Raw genomic sequence first — 21,990 nt, 5'->3', positions numbered from 1 at the left:
CTTCTTGACCTTTTATAATGTTTTCCAAATGATCCATTTATTTACTGTTGTTCAATGCTACACAGATATTGTAAGTCATGTAAGTCACAAGACAAAATTGCTTTTAACTGTGGTAAGATGTGTGGTTTTGTGTTTGCGTGTTCAGACAATTAATTTTAGTCACGCAGTTGAGTTTAGGTTGGTTCTTGGTGCCTTGAAATTTGGAGGTCCATTTTCAAGAGTATTTACAGGCTCAGGAAAGTAATATATAGACTATGTAGTAATTTTTATTGTGAATTAAAAATAAATTACTATGTAATATTTACTGATGTTTGTTTTTTTTACATTACCCATAAGAATGGGTATGGATTATTTTTTCAGAAATATTTTCACCATTTTGACTGAAGGATGTTTTATCTTTTCTTTGCAGCTCACAGCTGTAAACAACCAGAAACACCAACTCATGCAAATGTTGCAGGAATGGATCTTCCCTCACTTGGTTATACATTGATCTATACTTGTCAGCCAGGCTTCTTCCTGGCAGGAGGATCAGAGCATAGAGCCTGTAGATCTGATGGTACATGGACTGGGAAAGTTCCAGTTTGTGAAGGTAAGATCTTCTGTTTTCCACTGCATCTTTCATCTATTGTACTTCAATGATTCTCTTTACTTGCAGTCTAATAAGGTAAGGCAGAATGACGAGGACAACATCTAAGAGGATAACTCTAATCCTTTGTCAGTAATGTTTAATGGGACATATCCTTCCATATACCTGTCTTTCATTTGCATGCTCAAAAATGCCAATTTAAGATATAATTCTCGAGGCGTAATTCTTGGGTAACATCTGCTTTTAGACTTCTGACTGAGTAAGGTTTGGACTACATTCTCAAAAACTCAGACGAGTAAGAAACTTGATGTTTTTCCAAATACCAACTAAACTTAGATTAGGATAATTTTATGTACAGAGATTGTGTCAGTTGCAAGACAGCTATGACAGTTGCTCTCCTACTATTAAGTAGTTGCCATCACAGAAACATGGTGGGATGACTTGAACAACTGGAGGCTGCAAGCATAGTTGACTACAAGCTCTTCAGAAGGAACAGTTCAAGAAGGACAGATGATGGAGTTGTCCTGAATGTTAGGGAGGTTTTTGATTGACCAGACCTTAGTGATAGTAAGGTTGAGTGTTTATGGGCAAGAATCAAGAGGAAAACCAATAAGGCAGGTATCATGGTGGGAGTCTGTTATAGACAACCCAACAAGGATGAAGAGGCAGATGAAATATTCTATAAGCAGCTGGGAGAAACCTCACAATTGCTAGACCTTGTTCTCCTGAGGGACCTTCAACTTCCAGATACCTGCTGGAAATATAACACAGCAGAGAGGGGACAGTCCAGAGGTTCCTAGATTGTGTGGAGGATAACTCTCTGACACAGCTGTTGAGGGACTCCACTAGGGAAAACGTCCTGCTGGACTTGCTGTTTGTCAATGGAGAAGATCTTGTGAAGCATGTGATGGCTGGAGGCCATCTTGGGCACAGTGATCATGAAGTGGTAGAGTTTTTGGCTCTTCGAGAAATAAGGTAGGAGACAGCAGAACTGCTACCTTGAAGTTCCAGTAGGCAGACTTTGGCCTATTTCAGAAATTGGTTAACAGCATCCCTTGGGAGGCAGTCCTGAAGGGCAATGAAGTCCAGGAAGGCACAATAAAAATTACTAAATAGTCTATATATTACTTTCCTGAGCCTGTAAATACTCTTGAAAATGGACCTCCAAATTTCAAATGAGCCCTAGATTCATATAGCCCCAGAAGAAGTCAAGATAAAGGAGGGGTTTGACATGGTAGATGAGGATTGGGTTAGGGATCAGTTGAGTAATCTGGACATCCATAAATTGATGGGTCCGGATGGAATGCATCCAAGGGTGCTGAGAGAGCTGGCGGAGGTCATTGCTAGGCCACTCTCCATCATCTTCAATAAGTCATGGGTAACAGGAGAGATGCCTGAGGACTGGAGGACAGCAAATGTCACACCAGTCTACAAGAAGGGCAAGAAGGAGGACCTTTGACATGGTTTCCCACAGCATTTCCCTGGAGAAACTGGCTACTTGGAGCTTTGACTGGTGTACTCTTCTTTTTAAATGTGGCTGGATGGCCAGGCCCAAAGAGTTGTGGTAAATGGAGTTAAATCCAGTTGGTAGCTGGTCACGAGTTGTGTTCCCCAGGGCTCAGTGTTGGGGCCATGTCTCCTTAGTATCTTTATCAATGATCTGATCAGTAAGTTTGCAGACAACACCAAGTTGGGTGGGAGTTTAATCTGCTTAAGTATAGGAAAGCTCTGCACAGGGATCTGGACAGGCTGGAATGATGGGCCAAAGCCAGTTGTGTGAGGTTCAATAAGGCTAAATATGAGGCCCTGCACTTTGGTCACAACCCCATGCATAAGGGGCATAAAGGGAAACCTAATAGCTCACTACAACTACCTGAAAGGGTCAGCCTCTTCTCCCAAGTTACAAGCAATAGGATGAGAGGAAATGACCTGAAGTTCCCCCAGGGGAGGTTTAGATTGGATACTTGAAGAAACGTCTTCAATGAAAGGGTTCTCAAGCACTGTAACAGGCTGCACAGGAAAGTGCTGGAGTCACCATCCCTGGATATATTTAAAAGACGAGTAGATACTGTGCTTAGGAACATAGTTGAGTGGTGGGCTTGGTAGTGTTATATTAACAGTTGTGCTTGATGACCTTAGAGGTCTTTTCCAACACAAATGATTCTATGATTCTATTCTAATATTGGAGGATGCCTGAATCCCCAATTAGATGTCAGATTCACTGCATGGAATTAATCCATGGGATTTAGTATTATTTTATATTTGTATGTAAGCAACAATAGCATACTTGGAAGCAAAATATTTCTACTTTGTTCTTGATATTCCGACATTTTATTTTCTTTCTGATTTTTACTGCATGCTGTGTCATGGCATGGCATGAAAAACTTCATGGCAAAATCTTTTTGAGAATGGAGTTTTTAATTTCAGATAAGAAACTTACTCAAGTATAGCAACTGTTTGGAATTTGATTTCCTGAATAATTAAAGCACCTTTCAAACTGCTAATGCCTAATCTTTGAGATGTGGTTACCCCCAGGGTTCTTCCAGAGCCTTTCAAAGGGTATATAGTCAAACATTGCTACTTGGAAGAGAAACAGGAAATTAATATTTTGTATTACTAAAAAAAAGAGGTGTCCTGGCATTACATGCTGGGCAAGTGCTGGGGGAAAACAGAACAGAGGTTTGGAAAAGTGTTAGAAGAGAGCTTCCAGGAAGCTTATGGTATGTTCAGTACTCAGGAAGTATTATCGCAGGCCAAATGTGATTCATGGATTGTATTTTGATCCATTAATTTTCTGATGACGACATTGAAACAAGTAGTAGTAACTGTTCTCTCTGATAGTAAGAAACTTTATGGGAATTTTTTTAACAAAATAGTCAACAGTAAATATGAATGTATCTATTGTCATATAACTTAGTTTCCTAATGTCCTGAGAAATGGTTACAGAAATGCAAAATTTCTAGGATCAGAGGTCTTGCTTCTTGGTTTTTAGCAGTGGAGAGAGCTAAGAATGAGCGACATATTGTGAATTATTAATTGTACTTAGATAAAGTAAAATACCTCTTCAATATTTTCAATTTTACCTGTTACAATGTAGTGAAACATTTATTTCCTGTGGAAGGAAGAACACCAAGTCAGGTTGTTCACCTGTATATGTGAACTTCTCTAAAAATTACTTGGAAATGGATGAAAAGAAATAAAACATTTGGAGTTGAGAGCTCTAAAAGTCTCCATAGGGGAATTAAATCGGAATTTGGTCTTCAAAATGCAAAACTACAGTCTTGAAAGTCCTACTCAGGAAATGTCTGGACCTAGACATTTTGTATTTTTAGTTAAATTTTGTATTTAAATTTTATTTTGTATTTAAAATTTAAGTTCTGAGCTTGACTAGAAATATATCCACCTTTACAATGCTAATTAACTCAAAACCTTTTTGTACTAAAGCTCTTTGGAAAGTGTGATCTGGGTATTTCTAACCTGAGCTTGATATAATCAAAAAGCTATGTTGTTGAAGCTCTCCTTCCAAGTCAACCATGTTCACTGAAATTTAGTAAGTTTATTTCAAAACAAAGAGTAAATAGAGATTTATCAATCAGTTGTAGCAGCCCATGAGGACTTTTGGTTGCATTTAAACCCCTGCCTTTGTTCCTTATCTGTTTTAATCTATATACCAATCACAAGCTTTCTGTAATAAGCTAAAATTTATTCTCAATAACAATATTCTCAGCACTTATGCTAAGGCTTCCTTTTCATGCAGAAAAATACTCCACTCAGGGACAAGGAAGTTGCTTTTCTTGTCTAGTTTTTTTTAGTGTATCCATCAGAGAGAACAGGTCTGGGTTCAAAGATGCAAGATACCAAATACTGAAAAAAATATTGGAGCAAGGAATGGAGTCTAGTGCTTCATGAGAGTATTCTGCATTAGGAGACATTATTTGGATTAGTGAATCCAAATTAGTTTCTGCAAAGTATATTAGCTTCAGCTACAGTGTATTACACTGTCCCATTGAATTTAGTTCATCGTCTTCATCAGTGCGAGAGTTCCTGCTCTGAGCAGAGAAGAAATGAAATTCTTCAGCTTCCAGTGCTTGACTTACCTGAGCAGTTGAAGATACTGTGGACAGCCTCTATTGTTGCTATTCTTTAAAGAAACAGTGAACTTCTCCTCCATTTTTGAGATGAGGCATGCGTCTTTGTTTTTCAGTCTTGAACATGAGATGTCTCACTCAGTACTGTTAAAGATAACTAAGTCCTGGAGAGGAACATGCTTTTGTTATTTTTATCTTCATTGCTTAGTGTTACCTCGCTTCCAGTGAAGGAAGCAATGCTATTTTATGTGAATCCTCATTTAAATGACATAACTTGCCTTAGATGACATATCAGAAGACACTTCACATACTAGGTGCATGGTCCAGGACTGTGAATTCTGAAATGCGGATTCTGAAGTGAAAGCCTACATTGTTTGGGTATTGAAATAAGTTGGTAGCATCTGGGTGACCAACTTAGGAGAAAATGTGGCAATGGAAGAAATCAGTGGGTTCCTATGATATGTAGGCTTAATACTGCTGAAATCTTATTCGTATTTGAGTTTGAAATATCCTCTTAAATATGTTATAAGAGATAAATTCCATTATGGAAATAATTGTCCTAGTTTCTGAGTAACATATTTCCTACTAATTTGTCGTCATTCATTGTTTCTAACAGCTGGTTCCAAAATATTAGTGAAGGACCCCAGACCAGCTTTGGGAACACCAAGTCCCAAACTAAGTGGTAAGTACTTTGAGATATATATAGTTTTAAACAATGTCTAAAGAATCTGAGAATCTCTAAAGACATTGAGAATCCTTTCAGTGAGACTGCATTGAATCGCTTACAATGAATAAAGGGTATTAGATTAGGATTTACATGAACATAACGAAAACATTATTAATTAAATTATTCTCCAATGTTGAAGTCTGTCCAGACTATATGGTATTATATCCGTATAAAATTTCTTACTGTTACTTGATGAGAGTTTTATTGGTTTCAATGAAATCACTGAGTTCTGTGTAAGATCCTATCCAATTAACGCATTCAGAAACTGTATTACTCACTGATATATAATTTAAAGACTCGTTGTTTCAGTATTTTTTCACAGTCTTGCGCTTCCTTTACATATTGCTAATTTCAATTGATATACCTAAATACTTTGGTATTAGCCTTAAAATTACCTTTTAGCTTCAAGAAGGTAGTCTCTCTAACTCTGGTTAGTATCAACACCAGTCTTATTTGCTAAAAAAGACTACCTTTGGATGTACTGAGTAGATCCAAGAGAAACCTTTGTCTGCTGAAGAGATGTTTTGAAGAAAGAAGTCTTCTTAATTAAAATTAGTCTTTCACTATAACCTTATTAGGTATCTATCAATAACTAATAAAATTTTAACAGTAATTCCTTAGCATAGTGAGCTTTGGGGGGCTTTATGGGACTTTTTTTTTTTTTTTTTACAGCTTGTACACTACTTTCAAAACTGTGTTTGTCAATAATGTACTGCATGGTAGTCATATTTTGAGGTTTTTTGTTCAGAATTTTTTTTGTACAATGTCAATAATTGCAAATAAAGTACATAAAGATCAGCCTGCCTGAGAGTAAGGAAATACATTTCAGGCAGATCAACAGCACCAGACTGCACCACAAAGTTTCCTTGCTTGCAGTTTGCAGGCCCAGTATCTAGGTGTTTTCATTTGTAAAAACCTAGAAAAGCTATTTTACTCTCTATGGGGTAGACAACCTATCTCTCTGACCCATAAAATAAATTAAAAATGAAGGCTGCCAGGTATTCCAGAGTGCCCCAGTCTTGAATTTTGGGATATCATGAGAGAGGAAAGGGGCAAATACTCCTGTATTTGTCTGATGTGAGATGCGAATGCACACACAAACCCAGAGCTTGAAGTTCAGTGTGACTCCAAATAATGTGAAAGTATTGATTTTGAAAAGTCATGATGTGTTCCAGGGCTAAGTTTGATACATTGCCTTCAGAAAGTATAGTTAACGTATCCTAAGTCACCTTCAATTTGATTCTTTAAATGGTATTTCATGTTAAGATTTTAAAAATTTGCATGTATCTGTTTTTACCACATAGGTAACGTATACTTTTTTTAAACCATACTATTGTTGGAATTGCATTACTGAAGTTAATAATTTTACAGCTGCATAATGATAAATATTAAATGTGAGGTTATAAATCTAGTGTATTTATTCTCTGTGCAGTCTATGATCTCTTTTTTATTCTAAAAGAATGGATTTATTTTTTTCTCCTGGTGAAGCTCATAATGTTTTTAAACATTTGAAGAAAATTCCTTGAGTAAATTTTCTTTAGAAAAAGTTGCTGGGTAATAAGGAAGGTGCTTATGATATTTTAATGTAATCTTAATATGGTTATATTTTTTTATATCTAAATTGATATTATTTTTTACAAAATTTTACTCTAGCTGTATGTCCCTGCCTGTCTGTGCTGGCATGGAAAAGATTTTTCAGTGGGAGGAATCTGATCTTTTGCTTACAGCTATTAAATTAGATACTGTGAAGTTGGTTTAATTTTAGGACATGTCCATATTTGTGGAAAACAACAAATGAAGGCACAGTTGTAATTGTGCTCTTCAGTACAAACACATCTCTTTCACAAATGTTCTTGCCAGATTTCTGTGTTTTATATGAGAAAATTATGCCTAATAGATTTTAAAAAGTAGAGAAAAGGGTAAAGTAGAAAAAATGCTAACGTTTATATTTTGTTGGTTCTTGACTTCGTGACTACTAAATATTGCAAAATATATTGAAACATGTTTGATATCTGTATAGTTCCTGATGATGTATTTGCCCAAAACTATATATGGAAAGGATCTTACAATTACAAAAGCAAGAAACAGCCCATGACTTTGACAGTCACCAGTTTCAATGCAACTTCAGGAAGAGTAAATGCAACACTTACAAACAGCAATATGGAATTGCTACTATCAGGTATGGGATAAGAATAACTCATTTCCATTTAATTTTTCCTGTCTTGCATACATTGGTTCCCTGCAACTTTAGGCATAACTCTTAACATTTTAACATCTTCCGGAAGCTTTCTTATAGAAGAAATATTCATTCTAGGTCAGTTCCTTTTGAAAAAGAAGGAATTTTTTTCACCTTTTCCTTCTCTTTTTCTTTTTCTTTTTTTTTTTTTTTTTTTTTTTCTCTCCATTTCCTAGCTTTATATTACATTTGGAGTTAATAGTCAATGAAGAGTGAAAGAATAATCTTAATTCTCATGCTTCTTCCTAAAATAGGATAAATAAACTTAATTACTGTTCCTGAGATTTTCTTAATTCCTAAGCATACAGTTTTCCTACAATAGCCTATTAATGACTAATAAGCAGTATGAGTGTTAACCTAGCAAGGCAGAGTTACTTAATGAACATGGAGAGCAAGCAGAGATGACATGTGTTAGACAAGCTGATATAAGCTGAAAAATGTAGCTACCCTTCATGTCATGGTTTCAGAAGAAGCCCTTGATTACGATCTTGACTTATGATATTCCGCGGTCTCTGAACCACAGAGTACTGTTGCCATGGTTATGTTGGTACACTATGCACAGTTCTCTATGCTGTGAACCAGCAGTAGCAATTACAGATATGGCTTGACAAGCAAACAAGCAAGCAAAAATATTGTAAAAGATGTTTGAATTTATAGTTTTTATTTGTTTTTCAAACTTTGTCAGTCCCTTAACTGAGATATCTCAGCCACACAGACAATGGGCCTGTCACACGATGGGAGTCAAAAGCTACAGCACAGAGGTGTGAATAAACATTTTTAAAATCCACCTGGAATCAATATTATTGCTCAGAACTTAGTTTCTTCAAACTTTACCCTCTATCTACAAAACTTTTTTTCCAAGGACTGAAGAAGCCTAAAAATCCCTGTTATGTATAGGCTGGACACTGTTGCTCTTAATCTTGGTCATTACTTAAGGAACCTTTCTCTGAAATAGTTTAACAGCACTCTTTATCCCAGAGTTATTAGCAAGGGTGGAAGTGACAGAACATTAAACTGTTGAAAAAAAAAGAGAGGTAAAAGTTCATTCCCATTGGAGAATGTCCAGAGGAGATGATGAGAGGACTGAAGCACCTCTCCTATGAAGACAGACTGAGAACTGGGGTTGTTCAGCCTCAAGAAGAGAAGGCTCCCAGGAGTCCTAATACCACCGTCTAGTACCTAAAGGGGGCCTACAGGAAAGGTGGGTAGGGACTTGTAGTAGTAGGATGAAGGGGCCGTAACTTTAAACTGCAGGAGGGAAGATTTAGGTTAGACATTAGGGAAGAATTCTTTAGTGTGAGGGTAGTGAAACACTGGAACATATTTCCCAGAGGAGCTGCAGGTGCCTCATCCCTGGAAATGCTCAAACCCAGGTTGGATGGGGCTTTGAGCAATCTGATCTAGAGGAAGATATCCCTGGCCACAGTGTGGGGGTTTAGAACTAGATATTCTTTAAAGTCCCTTCCAATGCAAACAGTTCTACTATCCTATGATATATTTCTGAGGGAGTAAATTAGCAGAGAACAGTGTTTTCTTCTTCTGTGGAATAATTTTTCTCTATGCTCTTTTTTGAGTGTACACACACGACAGTCCTTAGCCTTATGCAGCTATTTCCTAATGTACATTTGTAAGATACATCCATGGCAGATGTGATTTTTTTTCTCCAAGTTTCAATTTATTTCTAGATGCACACTCTCCAAGCTCTTGAAGTGACCAAACACTGTGTGGTAATGTTAATGCAGTCCTGAAGACAAGACAAATTCTATCTTACGAAGGCACTTTGATTTGAGCTCAGTGCAGTGTTAACACAAAAGTCTGCTGGTTAGCTTAAAGATTATTTATATATGATGACACCTCCTATGTAGCACAATATAAGTTTTTGGGTTTTTTTTCTCTGATTAGCAGCCTGCAAGATAGATATGATGATGATTTTTCTTCTCTGGAACTAGTTTTAACACAATACCTTCACCCAGCATTTTCTTCTGATCATGTATACAAAAGTCTTAGAAAACTCTGCTGTCCCCAAATCCTCCCTTTGCAGCACTGTGGTCCAATATTAAGCTCTTCAGTTGTGCCAGCATTACTTTCTTCTCTACCTGTGAGAAAGGAAAAATGATCATACTAGAAAGATCTTCTATTTAAAATCTAATGCTTCAAACCATTAGTTGAAAACATTGGTTGAAAATGTGGGGGGACAAATCTAGGTTGTATTCTCACTAATCACCATTCTCCTTGTAAAGGAATGATAAATCACTAAGCATATTCTACTATTTTATTTTCATTCTTCAAGTTAGTAAATAAGGTTATTTGGGTTCTATGTATTTAATTTTCAGGAATGAAAAGGGGTCAATTAATTATGCCTACAAAATAAATACAAGTCCTATTGTTTGGAAGAAACTGTGTCATAATGTTGTTGAAGAACTATTCAGCTTTTTGAGATATTTTTAAATTTACGTGTGTTTAATTCCAGATTGGGGGGAAAAAAAATAAAATATATATATGTGAATGTTCCTGTTATTACATTCTTTACCTGATGACTTAATTGTAAATATTGAAAGTGAGAAAGCAAGGTTCAAGTACACTCTGCCTGAGTCACAGCAGTGTTTTTCATCTCAAATCCAGCTACTGTCAATATTTTTTCTGTCTAAGGTATGTTACCATAATGGTTAAGTAACAGCTGTGTGTATACGGTTTCCCTTCTATCCTCTCTAGAGGCTAAGCTAACAACAGTTGCTACTGAAATGCTCTAATAGTTGGAATAATTTCACAGAAGAATACATCTTGCTTAACAAAAATGTTGTTCTTCCTGCTTTCCCTTTTTAAGGCAAGAGTTTAAGAGCTTATTCTTAAAAATGCAATTATTTCTCTATTCAACACAAATATAAATTTTTAAAACTATATCCTACAGGAGTGTATAAAAGCCAAGAAGCTCGGCTAATGCTCCACATATATCTCATTAAAGCACCCTCCCATACATCTGCAAGCAAGTTGAAAGAGGAAAAATGGGCTATGGACGGTTTTGTGAGTATATTTCTGTGTGATGTACTCTAGGTGACCCTGCTCTGGCAGGGGGGTTGGACTAGATGATCTTTCGAGGTCCCTTCCAACCCCTAGGATTCTGTGATTCTGTGGCACAGAAGTGACAGATTTTTTTAATTTATTTTTTTTTGTTGCTTGAAGTCATGCTAGTGTTCTACTCCCAAAAAAAATCCTTAGATGTACCAAATGGAATCATGTTATCAGTGCTGATTCATTAAACAAATTTGGTTGTAAGATGTACGAGACCAGTCTTAGGGAAAAATATGGAAATAGTTTTACTGTGTAGGCGCAATTATAATGTGTGTTAACATAGAATCCTTTTTTACTTCTATTTGAATTTTGTTCCAATATATTGAGAAATGTTGCCATAATGATAATATAATATCAAATTGTAACAATATTATACTCTATAATATTAATAGCAATTTTTATCATTTAGCTAGCAGCAATGTTTTAGGTTTTGGTGATACTTTTAAAAGTACCATGAAAAAGCTGAACTGTCACATGTATGGGGAAAACAAAAGGTGGCTGGGATGTCTTTAAACCATGAAAAGGAAATGCCTTCAGAGAACAGGCAGGAAAAACAAACATCGCCCAAGATAATGCTAAGGCTGGAAAAAGCCAAGTGTGTTGCAGGCTGGAGGCAGTGTATTTGCCAGAGAAGTAGATTTCTCAGAAAAAGTTTAAAATTATTTTAATTATGAACACTCTTATATCCATATTACACTGTCTCATTTTTCAAGGAATCTGTTTTCTTATGATTCACCTACTGGTAAAGCACTAAAAGACCATCAATAATGGTACACATGTTAAAAGAAGAGGTGTGTATTGACATGAACACATGAATTCATATCTGTGTAACTTGTCGCTCTGCTTCAATAGTAATTTTGTAAAACTAATCTATGAGAGGCAGATGCCACATGTGTCCTTGGTCTGTTCTAAAAACCCCTCCACGTTGGGGCAGGAAGTCATGGAAACATCTTCACTGCCAGTAGCCTCTGTGACGGCATCAACTCATGACATATACAAAATCAACACCAAAGCAAAAAGCCCTAAGCTTAAACAAGCAAATATACTGATAAAAGGGCTTTTGTTTGTTTGTACAAATTTTAGGCTTCATGAGAATGCTCATGGGGTGAAAAGAATGCAGTAAAAGCATGAAATTTACTTTCAGACTTCTAGATGTACAAAATGCAGAGTCCCTACATCCCATAAGCTATTTACTGGTTTTATTTGACAATTTTCTTTTTGGTTTTTAATCTTTAAATAGCTCATACTGGCTGCTTTACCCCAAAGTAAGTAATTCACCTGAAAAATGCACTTTTTTCTTCAGTGAAAACATAACTTCAGATCATTGCTGAAGACCAAACTTATGGGTAAAATCTTGAAGGAACCTTCTTGAGAAGTGTTTTAGTTTATACTAGCACGTTTTGCTCTTGTACAAAGGAAATATCAAATTAATGCTTTTAAAGTAATTATTAAAACCTCAATACTTGAATCCTTAGGATTATCTACAATATAAGTTTTACCATCTTCTTCCTTGTCATGGTTTGGGACAACACAACAACAAAAGAAACATCCCCGTGGCCGTTCACTCAACTCCCCCACACACACACACTCTGGGATGAGGAGGACAAAGCTCATGGGTCAAGACAAAGGGCAAGGGGAGTTCTTCACTGATTAAGGGCCCGGGCAAAACAGACTCAACTTGGGGAAAAATAATAGTTTAATTTCATACTAATCAAACACACACAGGACACAGACAACACACAGAGCAGGGCTTGCATGTTACCTCGCCCCTCCCTTCTTCCCAGGCCCAAATCACTTTGTTCCCGGTTTCTCTCCCTCCTTCCCCCCAGCAGCACAGGGGGCCAGGGTATGAGGTTTAGAGTCAGTTCACAGGCTGGTGGTTCCTGCTGCTTCTTCATCCTCAGGAAGAAGAATTCCTTACAGTCCTTCCCTGCTTCCCCACGGGGAGTCTCCCATGGGAGAGAGTCCTCCACGAACCTCTCCTTTGTGAGTCCTTCCCACAAGGTCCAGAGCTGCTCCAGCATAGGTTTCTCAGAGTCACGGGCTCCTTCAGGAACAGCCAACTCCCCTGGTATCGGGGTCTTTCAAAGCTGCACAATCGCAGTCCACGGGCAGCAAATCTGAGTCCACTGGCCGCAAAATCCAAGTCCACTGGCCAAGTTCACCCCTCGTGGTGCCTTCAGGGAATGTTCCACCACATTCCTCGATGAGTGCAGGCAGACAGCCTGCCATGTCGTCATGGGTTTCAGGGAAACTTCTGCTAGGGCACCTTCTTCCTCACCAACCACCAGCACTGCTCTCCTTCCTCAGCACCATTCTTCTCCCCCAGCACCTCTCTTCTCCCCCAGCACAACTCTTCCCCCTTCTCCTAGCTCTGCTCAGGTGTTATAGCCATTCGCTTGTATATTAATCGCTGAGGCACATCTATTGTCCCTCTAATGGCTCCTTGGCTGGGTTTTGGGGCAGGGGGAGCTTCTCAGCTTCTTACCAGAGCCACCCTGGGGCCCTTCCCCTGCTACCAAAAAAAAACACCAAATCAGAACATTCCTCAAAAACCTCAGGTAGTTATGAAGTATTAATGAATAAATAATGAAGTAAAATGCTTGGAAATACTGACCCCTTGAGTTGCCAGAAACTTTAAGTTTTGTAGATTTAAAAAAATAAAACATTGAAAGGTAGTATAAGTATTCGTGACTCCAAGCCACCATGTCTAAGTTCTGCCTTTAAGAGTTCTGTGTTTTCTTTTGAACTTTATAAAAGAAGATGTTTTTAATGGGGAATACCAGCTACCAGAGGTTTTAAGTATCTCTGTTCCAAACAGATACTTGTAACAAATTTTTCCCCATTAAATTCAGAGCACTTTTTATTTACAGGTTTCGGCTGAACCTGATGGAGCAACATATGTTTTTCAAGGATTCATCCAGGGTAAAGATTATGGACAATTTGGACTTCAAAGATTAGGTATTCAGCAAATTCTCAGGTTTTAGCAGTTCATTGTTTCATATTCTGTTTAGGTATGTCCAGTAGTGTACAAGTTTCTGCTGGATGTTGTCGGTATTGACATTTTATAATATATTGATATATTCATATGTTTAACATCTCATTTAAGTAGTGCTTCAAAAAAGTGTTTTGTCAGAAGTTTTAAGGAGTTACAGGTGCCTTGAAATCCACTACTTATTATAACTGTACATTTGCAATGCTTTGAGCAATATTTTTATATTAATATGTATAAAATGCATTTAGTTTCACATCTTAATAACTATTTAGAAAGTCCGTATAACAGAATGCTTTGCTAAGCTGATCTCTTGCTCATGGTGCTGAAAGAATGTTTCACTTAAACACTTGTTAGAAGAGTGAAACTGGTAAATATTTGCTAGTAATTCTTTATGTTACTCTTAGGAAGAACGAAGTCTTAATTGATAAGCATTTCTTAAAAATAGACTTTTTGATTCTATGCATTCAGTTCTACACCAAACTAATATTCTTAATTTATCCTTTCTTGGAGAAGAAAAACCTAGTAACAGCTCCAGAAACAATATTCTCTTCTGTTTTTTAAGAAAAATAGCTTCATTTGCTTTTTTGATACTGTCTTAAAAACTGTTATATCTCTCATGGAATCATAGAATGATTTGAGTTGGAGGGGACCTTAAAGATCATCTAGTTGCAACCCCCCTGCATGAGCAAAGATACCTTCCACTAGACCAGGCAGCTCAAAGCTCCATCCAACCTGTCACTGAACACTTCAGGGATGGGGCATCAACATCCAGTTCCCTGGGAAATCTGTTAAACTGCCTCACCACCCTCACACTACAGAGTTTACTCCTAATAGCCAATCTAAATTGACCCTCTTTCAGCTTGAAACTGTTCCCCCTCATATTTCTGCTATAAGTGCTTGCAAAAAGTCACTCCAGCTTTCCTATGGGTCCCCTTCAGGTACTGGAAGGTCGCTATAAGGCTTCCTCAGAGCCTTCTCCAGGTTGAACAACCCCAACTTTCTCAGCCTGCCTTCATAGGAGAGGTACTTCAGCCCTCGGATCACGTTTGTGGCCTTCCTCTGGACTCACTCCAACAACTCCATGTCCTTCTTATGTTGCGTGTCCCAGAACTGGACACAGTACTTGAGGTGGAGTCTCAGGAGAGCTGAGTAAAGGAGGAGAATCTCCTCCTTTCACCTTCTGACCACACTTCATTTGATGCAGCCCAGGATAAGTTGGCTTTCTGGGCTGCAAGTGCACATTGCTACATGTTGAGCTTTTCACCAACCAGAACCCCCAAGTCCTTCTCTTTAGGACTGCTCTCAATCCATTCTCTGCCAGGCTGTATTTGTGCTTGGGCTTATACTTCAATAAGAATTTTAATTTAGCTAATACTGAATTATTGAATGATAAATCACCATGGGGTATGTCTTAGATGAGGGATTAATTTTCACTATAGTAATGGCTTCTTAGATAGAGTGCTTATCTTCAGATAAAATTCCTATATGTGGGTGTGAAAGTAGGGTTTTTTTCAGCCACAACATACTGGTCACTCTTACTTTTTTCAGTAAAACCAGGAAATTTTTTAATTCTTCAATGTGCTGGAAGGATTTATTAATCATGTATGAGGTAAAGGGACATTTTTCTTTATTTTTCACAGTTCTAAGTCACAGTACACTGCACTAATTGGGAATTCAATGTATTTGTATACGCAAAATTTTTAAAATAATTTTTGCAATTAACTTCATCAAGAAATATTTACTTTTAATTAATATTAACTTTATTAACTGGAATGTGGTCATGGATGGCTATGTCCTTTTTAGGAAAGACAGGTTAACAAGATGAGGTGCTGGAGTTGCTCTTTACATGAGAGAGCTACTAGAATGTATTGAGTTCTGTCCAGGGGCAGATGAGGAGCAAATTGAGAGCATGTGGGTGTGAATTAAGGGGCAGGCTGGCATGGGTGCTATTGTTGTGGGGGTCTGTTACAGGCCACCTGATCAGGAGAAGGAAATTAATGAGACCTTCTACAGGAGCTGAAAGCAGCCTCGCAATTACTTGCCCTGATTCTCATGGGGGATTTTAACTACTGAGATATTTGCTGGAAGGCCTACTCAGCCAGCCATTCACAGTCCAGGAGGTTCCTCCAGTGCATTGATGATAACTTCTTCATTCAAATGGTGGATGAGCCAACAGGGAGAGGAGTGCTACTGAATCTTATACTCACTAACAAGGATGGCCTGGTTGAAGCAGTGAAGGTTGAGGGCAGCCTTGGCTGCAGTGACCATAAGATAGTGTAGTTCAGGATCTGGTGCAGTAGGAACAGGATACCAAGCAGGATAATGACCCTGGGCTTCAGCAGGGCTAACTTGGGCCTTTTCAATCAATTTGCTAGGGGAAATCCCATGGGATAGGGTACTAGAAGGTAAAGAGGCCCAAGATAATTGCTTAACATTCAAGGAGCACTTCTTTCAAGCTCAAGATCAGAGCATCCCAACAGGTAGGAAATCAAGAAAAGGAGCCAGAAGACCCACATAGTTAAAGAGGGAACTGCTGGGAAAACTCAAGTGGAAGAAGAGGGTTTACAGATCATGGAAGGAGATAATAAGACAGTTGTCAGAGGATGTAGGGTGGCAACTAGGAAAGCTATTCCTCCTTGGAATTACACCTTGCAAGAGAAGCCAAGGACAACAGAAGGGCTTCTTCAAGTACAATGCAAGCAAAACTTACACTAGAGGCAAAATTGGCCCATTTCTGAATAAGGCAGGTGCCCAGGTGATAGAGGATATGAAGAAGGCGAAGTTACCAAATGCCTTAATTGTCTCTGTCTTTGCTACTGGAGACTGTCCTCAGGAGCCCCAGACACCTGAGGCCCCAGAGGAAGTCAGGATAAAGAGGGAGTTTGGTTGATAAGTACTGTTAGGGATCAGTTAAGCAATCTGGACATCGATAAATCCATGGGTCCTGATGGCATGAACTTGCGGGTGCTGAGTGAGCTGGCAGAAGTCATTGCCAAGCCACTCTCCATCATCTTTGGTAAGTCATGGGGAACAGGAGAGGTGCCTGAGGACTGGGAGAAAGTAAATGTCATTCCAGTCTTCAAAAAGGGAAAGAAGGAGCACACAAGTTACTATAGACCAGTCATCCTCACCTCCATTCCTGGAAAAGTGGTGGAACAACTTATCCTCGGTGCTTGTCTCTAGGCATATCAAGGATAAAAGGGTCATTAGGAGCAGTCAACATGGTTTTGCTAAGGGAGAGTCATGTTTAACCAACCTGATAGCCTTTTATATAGACAGCCAGGTGGACAGATTATGTCAGAGCAGTGGATATGGTTTAATCTTTATTTCAGTGAAGCATTTGCCTTCCACAGCATCCTCACAGCTAAACTGAGGAAGTGCAGTCTGGATGATCAGGTAGTGAGGTGGATTGTGAACTGGTTGAAGAAAAGAAGTCAAGAGAGTTGTGCTCAGTGGGGCAGAGTCTAGTTGAAGTATCTAGTGGAGTCCCTCAGAGTCTGTACTGGGACCAGTACTATTCAATATATTCATAAAAGACCTGCATGAGAGAACAGAGTGCACTGTCAGCAGGTTTGCTAATGAGACTAAACTGGGAGGAGTGGCTGACACACCAGAAGGCTGTGATGCCATTCAGCAAGACCTGGACAGGCTGGAGAGTTGGGCAGGCAGAAATTTAATTAAATTCAACAAAGGCAAGTGTAGAGTCTTGCATCTGGGAAAGAACAATTCCAGGTACTATTATAGATTGGGGACTGACCTGATGGAAAGCAGTGAAGGTGAAAGGGACCTACTGATAGGCCAACAATGTGCCCTTGTAGCCAAGAAAGTCAAGGATCCTGGGATGTATTAGAAGGGGTGTGGTTGGTAGGTCGAGAGAGCTACTCCTCTTCCTCTAATCTGCCCTGGTGAGGTCACATCTGGAATATTGTGTCCAGTTCTGGGCCCCTCAGTTCAAGAAGGACAGGGAACTGCTTGAAAGAGTCCAGTGCAGAGCCACGAAGAAGATGGAGTGGGGCATCTCCCTTATGAGGAAAGGCTGAGGGAGCTGGGTCTCTTTAGCTTGTAGGAGAGGAGACTGAGGGGCAATCTCATTAATGTTTACAAATATAAATGTCTACAAATAGGGCAAGTGTCAGGATGACAGAGACAGTCTCTTCTCAGTGATGTTCTGTGAGAGGACAAGGGGCAATGGGTGCAAGCTGGAGCATAGGAGATTCCATGTAAACTTAAGGAAAAACTTGTTTACTTTGTGGGTGACTGATCACTGGAACAGGCTGCCCAGAGAGATTGTGGGGTCTCCTCTGGAAGCATTCAAAACCTGCCTGGATGCCTTCCTGTGTGACCTATTCTAGGGGATCCTGCTCTGGCAGGAGGGTTTAACTAGATGAACTTTCAAGGTCCATTCCAACCCCTAAAATTCTGCGTTTCTGTGAAAGTCGTCTAACAAAAATTAGAATGCAAGACTTAATTGACAAAGTGTTTTGGGGTTGTTTTGTTTTAATTATTTTATTTTTTTTTTAAATTGTGAAATTCTCTTCTGTAATGTCATAGAATCATAGGATTATTTGCGTTGGAAGTAACCTTAAAGTCAGGTACACCTTTCTCTAGACCAGATTACTTACAGCCCAATCCAACATGGCCTTTAAGATAGGGAGGGAGCATCCACAAATTTCTAGGCAACCTGTTTCAATGTCAGTATATTGAAGATACTTCTTGTTGATTTGTATCTTCTAAGAACAGAAAGGTTCACTCAGGTTTAAATTATATACAAGAATTAATTGTAGTTAATGTAGTCAATAATACAATAACAGAGATTTACAATCATTGATCCAATTTTGTTTGGCGTGTTTACCACTTCATTATTTAGTGCACACAAAAAAAAACCAGCTTCTCTGAAACAAAATATTCTTGTTGTTCCTATACAATTTTCGTCATAACATTTAATTTATGTTTCTGAACATTTAATTTTTTTTTCCCCGGTATTGTAGTGTATTCGTTATCTGTTTCTTTTTATTTGCTTGTTAATTTCTTTTTAAATTTATATATATTGCCTTGTAAGATGAAGAACATCAGGAAATATTACAAGGGCATGGAGGGATAGGACAAGGGGTAATAGATTAAAACTGGAAGAGATGAGATTAAGGTTAGACATTAGGAAGAAATTCTTCACTCTTGAGGGTGGTGAGACACTGGCACAAGTTGCCCAGGGAAGTTGTGGAAGCCCCATCACTCAAAGTGTTCAAGGACAGGTCGGATGGGGCATTGAGCAACCTGGTCTAGTGGGAGGTGACCTTGCCCATGCAGGAGGATTGGATCTAGATGATCTTCAAGGTCCCTTCCAACCGAAACCATTCTATGATTCTATGATTGCGACCTATGCAATTCTTAAAATGTCCAGTTCAAAGACTGAAAATTAACTTTGAAGTTTCATTGGTATTCCTTTCTTAACATTAGAAAGATTTATATATTTTATCTGTGTAGATGATCTAGATAATATGTTCTTGAACCATTCAGGAGACAGTACTGGGTTTTTTTCCATCAGTACTTGACTTTAGTTCACAATTGTTCCTGCCTCTTTCATCTCTGTATTAATAGCAGAACCTAATGAAGTCAACATGATGAATTTTCAGTTTGCCTCTTCAGGTGATTTGCCCTTTCCTTGAAATCACGTTTGCTTTTTATACATGCAGTATTTATAAATTTCTGAAATACACAAATATAATCAGTAGTAGAAGCAATATAATATATCATTATTATATATATTTATTTTTTTTTGTAACACACTACATTAATGTGTATTAATAGCATCCAAAACTTGAATCCCATACAGAATTATGCAGAAGATGTTTACTTACCCAGAGAGCATGTGTTGTTCTCCCAACATTTTGCATCAACTTATTAATCAGAATATGGTATACCACATTACACTTAATTTCCAGGTTGTCTCAGCATAAGGCTGCACATATACATAAGGCTGAACACATGATGATGAGCAAACCACAAGGTGTTAGTGAATTTTGCTTGGGTACTAGGCATATATATTTCTTATCTTATTGTTTTTTTCTTATTATCCTTTTTAGGTCTTAACATGTCTGAGGGGTCAAATTCTTCTAATCAACCACATGGTACAAATAGTAGTTCAGTGGCCATTGCTATCCTTGTGCCTTTCTTTGCCCTTATATTTGCTGGGTTTGGATTTTATCTTTATAAACAAAGGTAAGAATACATCACATATATAGAATTCCTGTATGATTTTGTGGGTTTATTGTCTTCCATCTTTGTCAGTGTAAACAAAATTTTCTGTAAGCCCACAAAATGTATGCAAAATACATATGTACAGTTCAACCTACCTCTAATAACTGAGAGATCAGTTTCTTGTATCATGCTATATTTTCATTCCTACCTATTTAAAATGTTGTAAATTTCTCTCTCTATGGTAACAAAATGAATGCTAGAAATTATTGGCATATAGGGAATAATATAATTAATAGACTTAGTGTGAACTTAAAATATATTGCCTGTATTATATATATATATATTTTTTATTTATTTTTTTTACATGTGACAGAATTATGAGTTGTGTCTTGAGTAATTTATTTTAATGCCTGCTCAGTTTATTGGTTTGCAGGTATATGCAAACATTAAGAGGTTTTATTATGGAGCTGTTCCTGCATCTGAAATTATTAGTAAATATGTGGTTATGCTACATAGCCACCTATCTTCTTAATTTCAGAAATCTTAAATTCAAAAACTTTTTTTGTGTTCTTGAGACCAGTAGTCTACAAAGGTACTACTACAAAGGTAGTTCTTGAAAAACTTGTTGATTCTCCAAAGGGAAAAAGAAAGTCTCAGTTTTGTGGTGAGGACATTACTAAATCTTTGAAAGATTTTCTTCTACCCTTAACTATTTATCATTTGATCAACCAAGTGGAAATACCTACCTCTTCTCAGATTGTTAACAAAGTTTTTGAGGAAACACCATTTTAAATTAATTATAAATAGCTTAAACAGAATTCTTAGTATAGATACTGTTAAAAAAAAAAATAAAATAAAATTCTGTTCAGCTCTTGTAGGGAACTAAGTTCTGTTCTGTTTCTTAAACCACAACAAGTTAATAAGGAAAACTGCAGTTACAAGTACTCTCTTTCTTCTGCAGGACTGCACCTAAAACACAGTATACAGGATGCTCTGTACATGAAAATAATAATGGACAAGCTGCTTTTGAAAACCCTATGTATGACACAAATTCAAAGTCTGTGGAAGGGAAAGCGGTACGATTTGACCCCAACTTGAACACTGTTTGCACAATGGTATAATGTGGTAATCAAATGTCTTCAAAGTCTGAAAATTAATACACAACACAGTGCACACACAGTTCACTGATTAAAAAAATAAAATAAAAAATAAAAAAATAAAGTAAAGCACACTTTTCAGGATCTACTGGGTCACCTTTTCCTGAGGATGATAGACAAGAATAGGTTGTGGTTATTTTGTTTTGATTTTGTTTTTCATAAACTGGATCTGAATTCTTCTTCGTGTGTGCCATGGAGAGTTTTAAAAAAATTTGCTGCACTCCATGAGTGCTACTCACAGTTTATTTGCTTTTTTAAAAAAGGAGGTTGTTCTAAAACATAAAAGATATTTGCATATATTGGAGGAGCATCCACTATCAGTATTTCTGTGCTTTATAAAAACTATAATAGAGGGATTGGGTTTGAAAAAATTATATAGGTAGAAAATAAAGAGCTATACATACAGGAGACAATAGGTCACTGACTTCTCTTTAACAGTCCTATGCTACATCTTTTTCATGAGTTTGTATGGTTTTTTTCATTTATTCAGCCCATATACTATTTTAGTTTTCTCAGAACAGTTAACTTTTAAGTCCAGGATATAGTATTTAGAAATCAGCAAGTACAATTTACTCTTTTTCACATCACAGAAGAAAAATTAAAATGTCATGTTCTTATTAATTAATTGCCTCCCCTGCTTCAAATCTTGCTTCCTTTTCATGTTCCAAATCAAGCTTCTTTTCTCTGGTTCCATTATTAGTACCCACAGATGGTAATGTTCTAAATTTCTTCTGTCAGTCATACAACTAGACAAATTTAGCAATCAAGAAGCTAGTATGAATTGAGCTTTGTCATGTTGTAGGTCATTCAGAAGAACCATCTTTCCTTTTTTTCAAATGTGAAAACATAACTGAATTATACTTCTAATTTAAAAGTAGAGTTTACAGTAACATTAGTAATCAAAACCCTGTATCAAAAATTCAAGAGTCCATTTTTC

General features: G+C 37.5%; 1 protein-coding gene across 2 annotated transcripts in view; it reads left to right on the top strand.

Annotated features, from left to right (window-relative positions):
- CSMD3 (CUB and Sushi multiple domains 3) overlaps positions 1–21,711 on the top strand; it is a 545,585-nt gene extending 523,874 nt beyond the window's left edge. For both annotated transcript variants that reach the window (XM_009995351.1, XM_009995350.1), the window contains 7 exons: positions 410–589; positions 5,291–5,356; positions 7,422–7,580; positions 10,546–10,658; positions 13,580–13,667; positions 19,782–19,917; positions 20,858–21,711. In XM_009995351.1, the coding sequence (XP_009993653.1) occupies positions 410–589; positions 5,291–5,356; positions 7,422–7,580; positions 10,546–10,658; positions 13,580–13,667; positions 19,782–19,917; positions 20,858–21,017 (902 nt within the window). In that variant the 3' untranslated portion in view covers positions 21,018–21,711. The remainder of the gene's footprint in view (positions 1–409; positions 590–5,290; positions 5,357–7,421; positions 7,581–10,545; positions 10,659–13,579; positions 13,668–19,781; positions 19,918–20,857) is intronic.
- Positions 21,712–21,990: the final 279 nt, after the last annotated feature.

The sequence above is a fragment of the Chaetura pelagica genome, unplaced genomic scaffold (genome assembly GCF_000747805.2).
Source record: "Chaetura pelagica isolate M959 unplaced genomic scaffold, ChaPel_1.0 scaffold53, whole genome shotgun sequence".
NCBI lineage: Eukaryota > Metazoa > Chordata > Aves > Apodiformes > Apodidae > Chaetura > Chaetura pelagica.
This window is presented reverse-complemented; position numbering and strand designations above follow the sequence as displayed.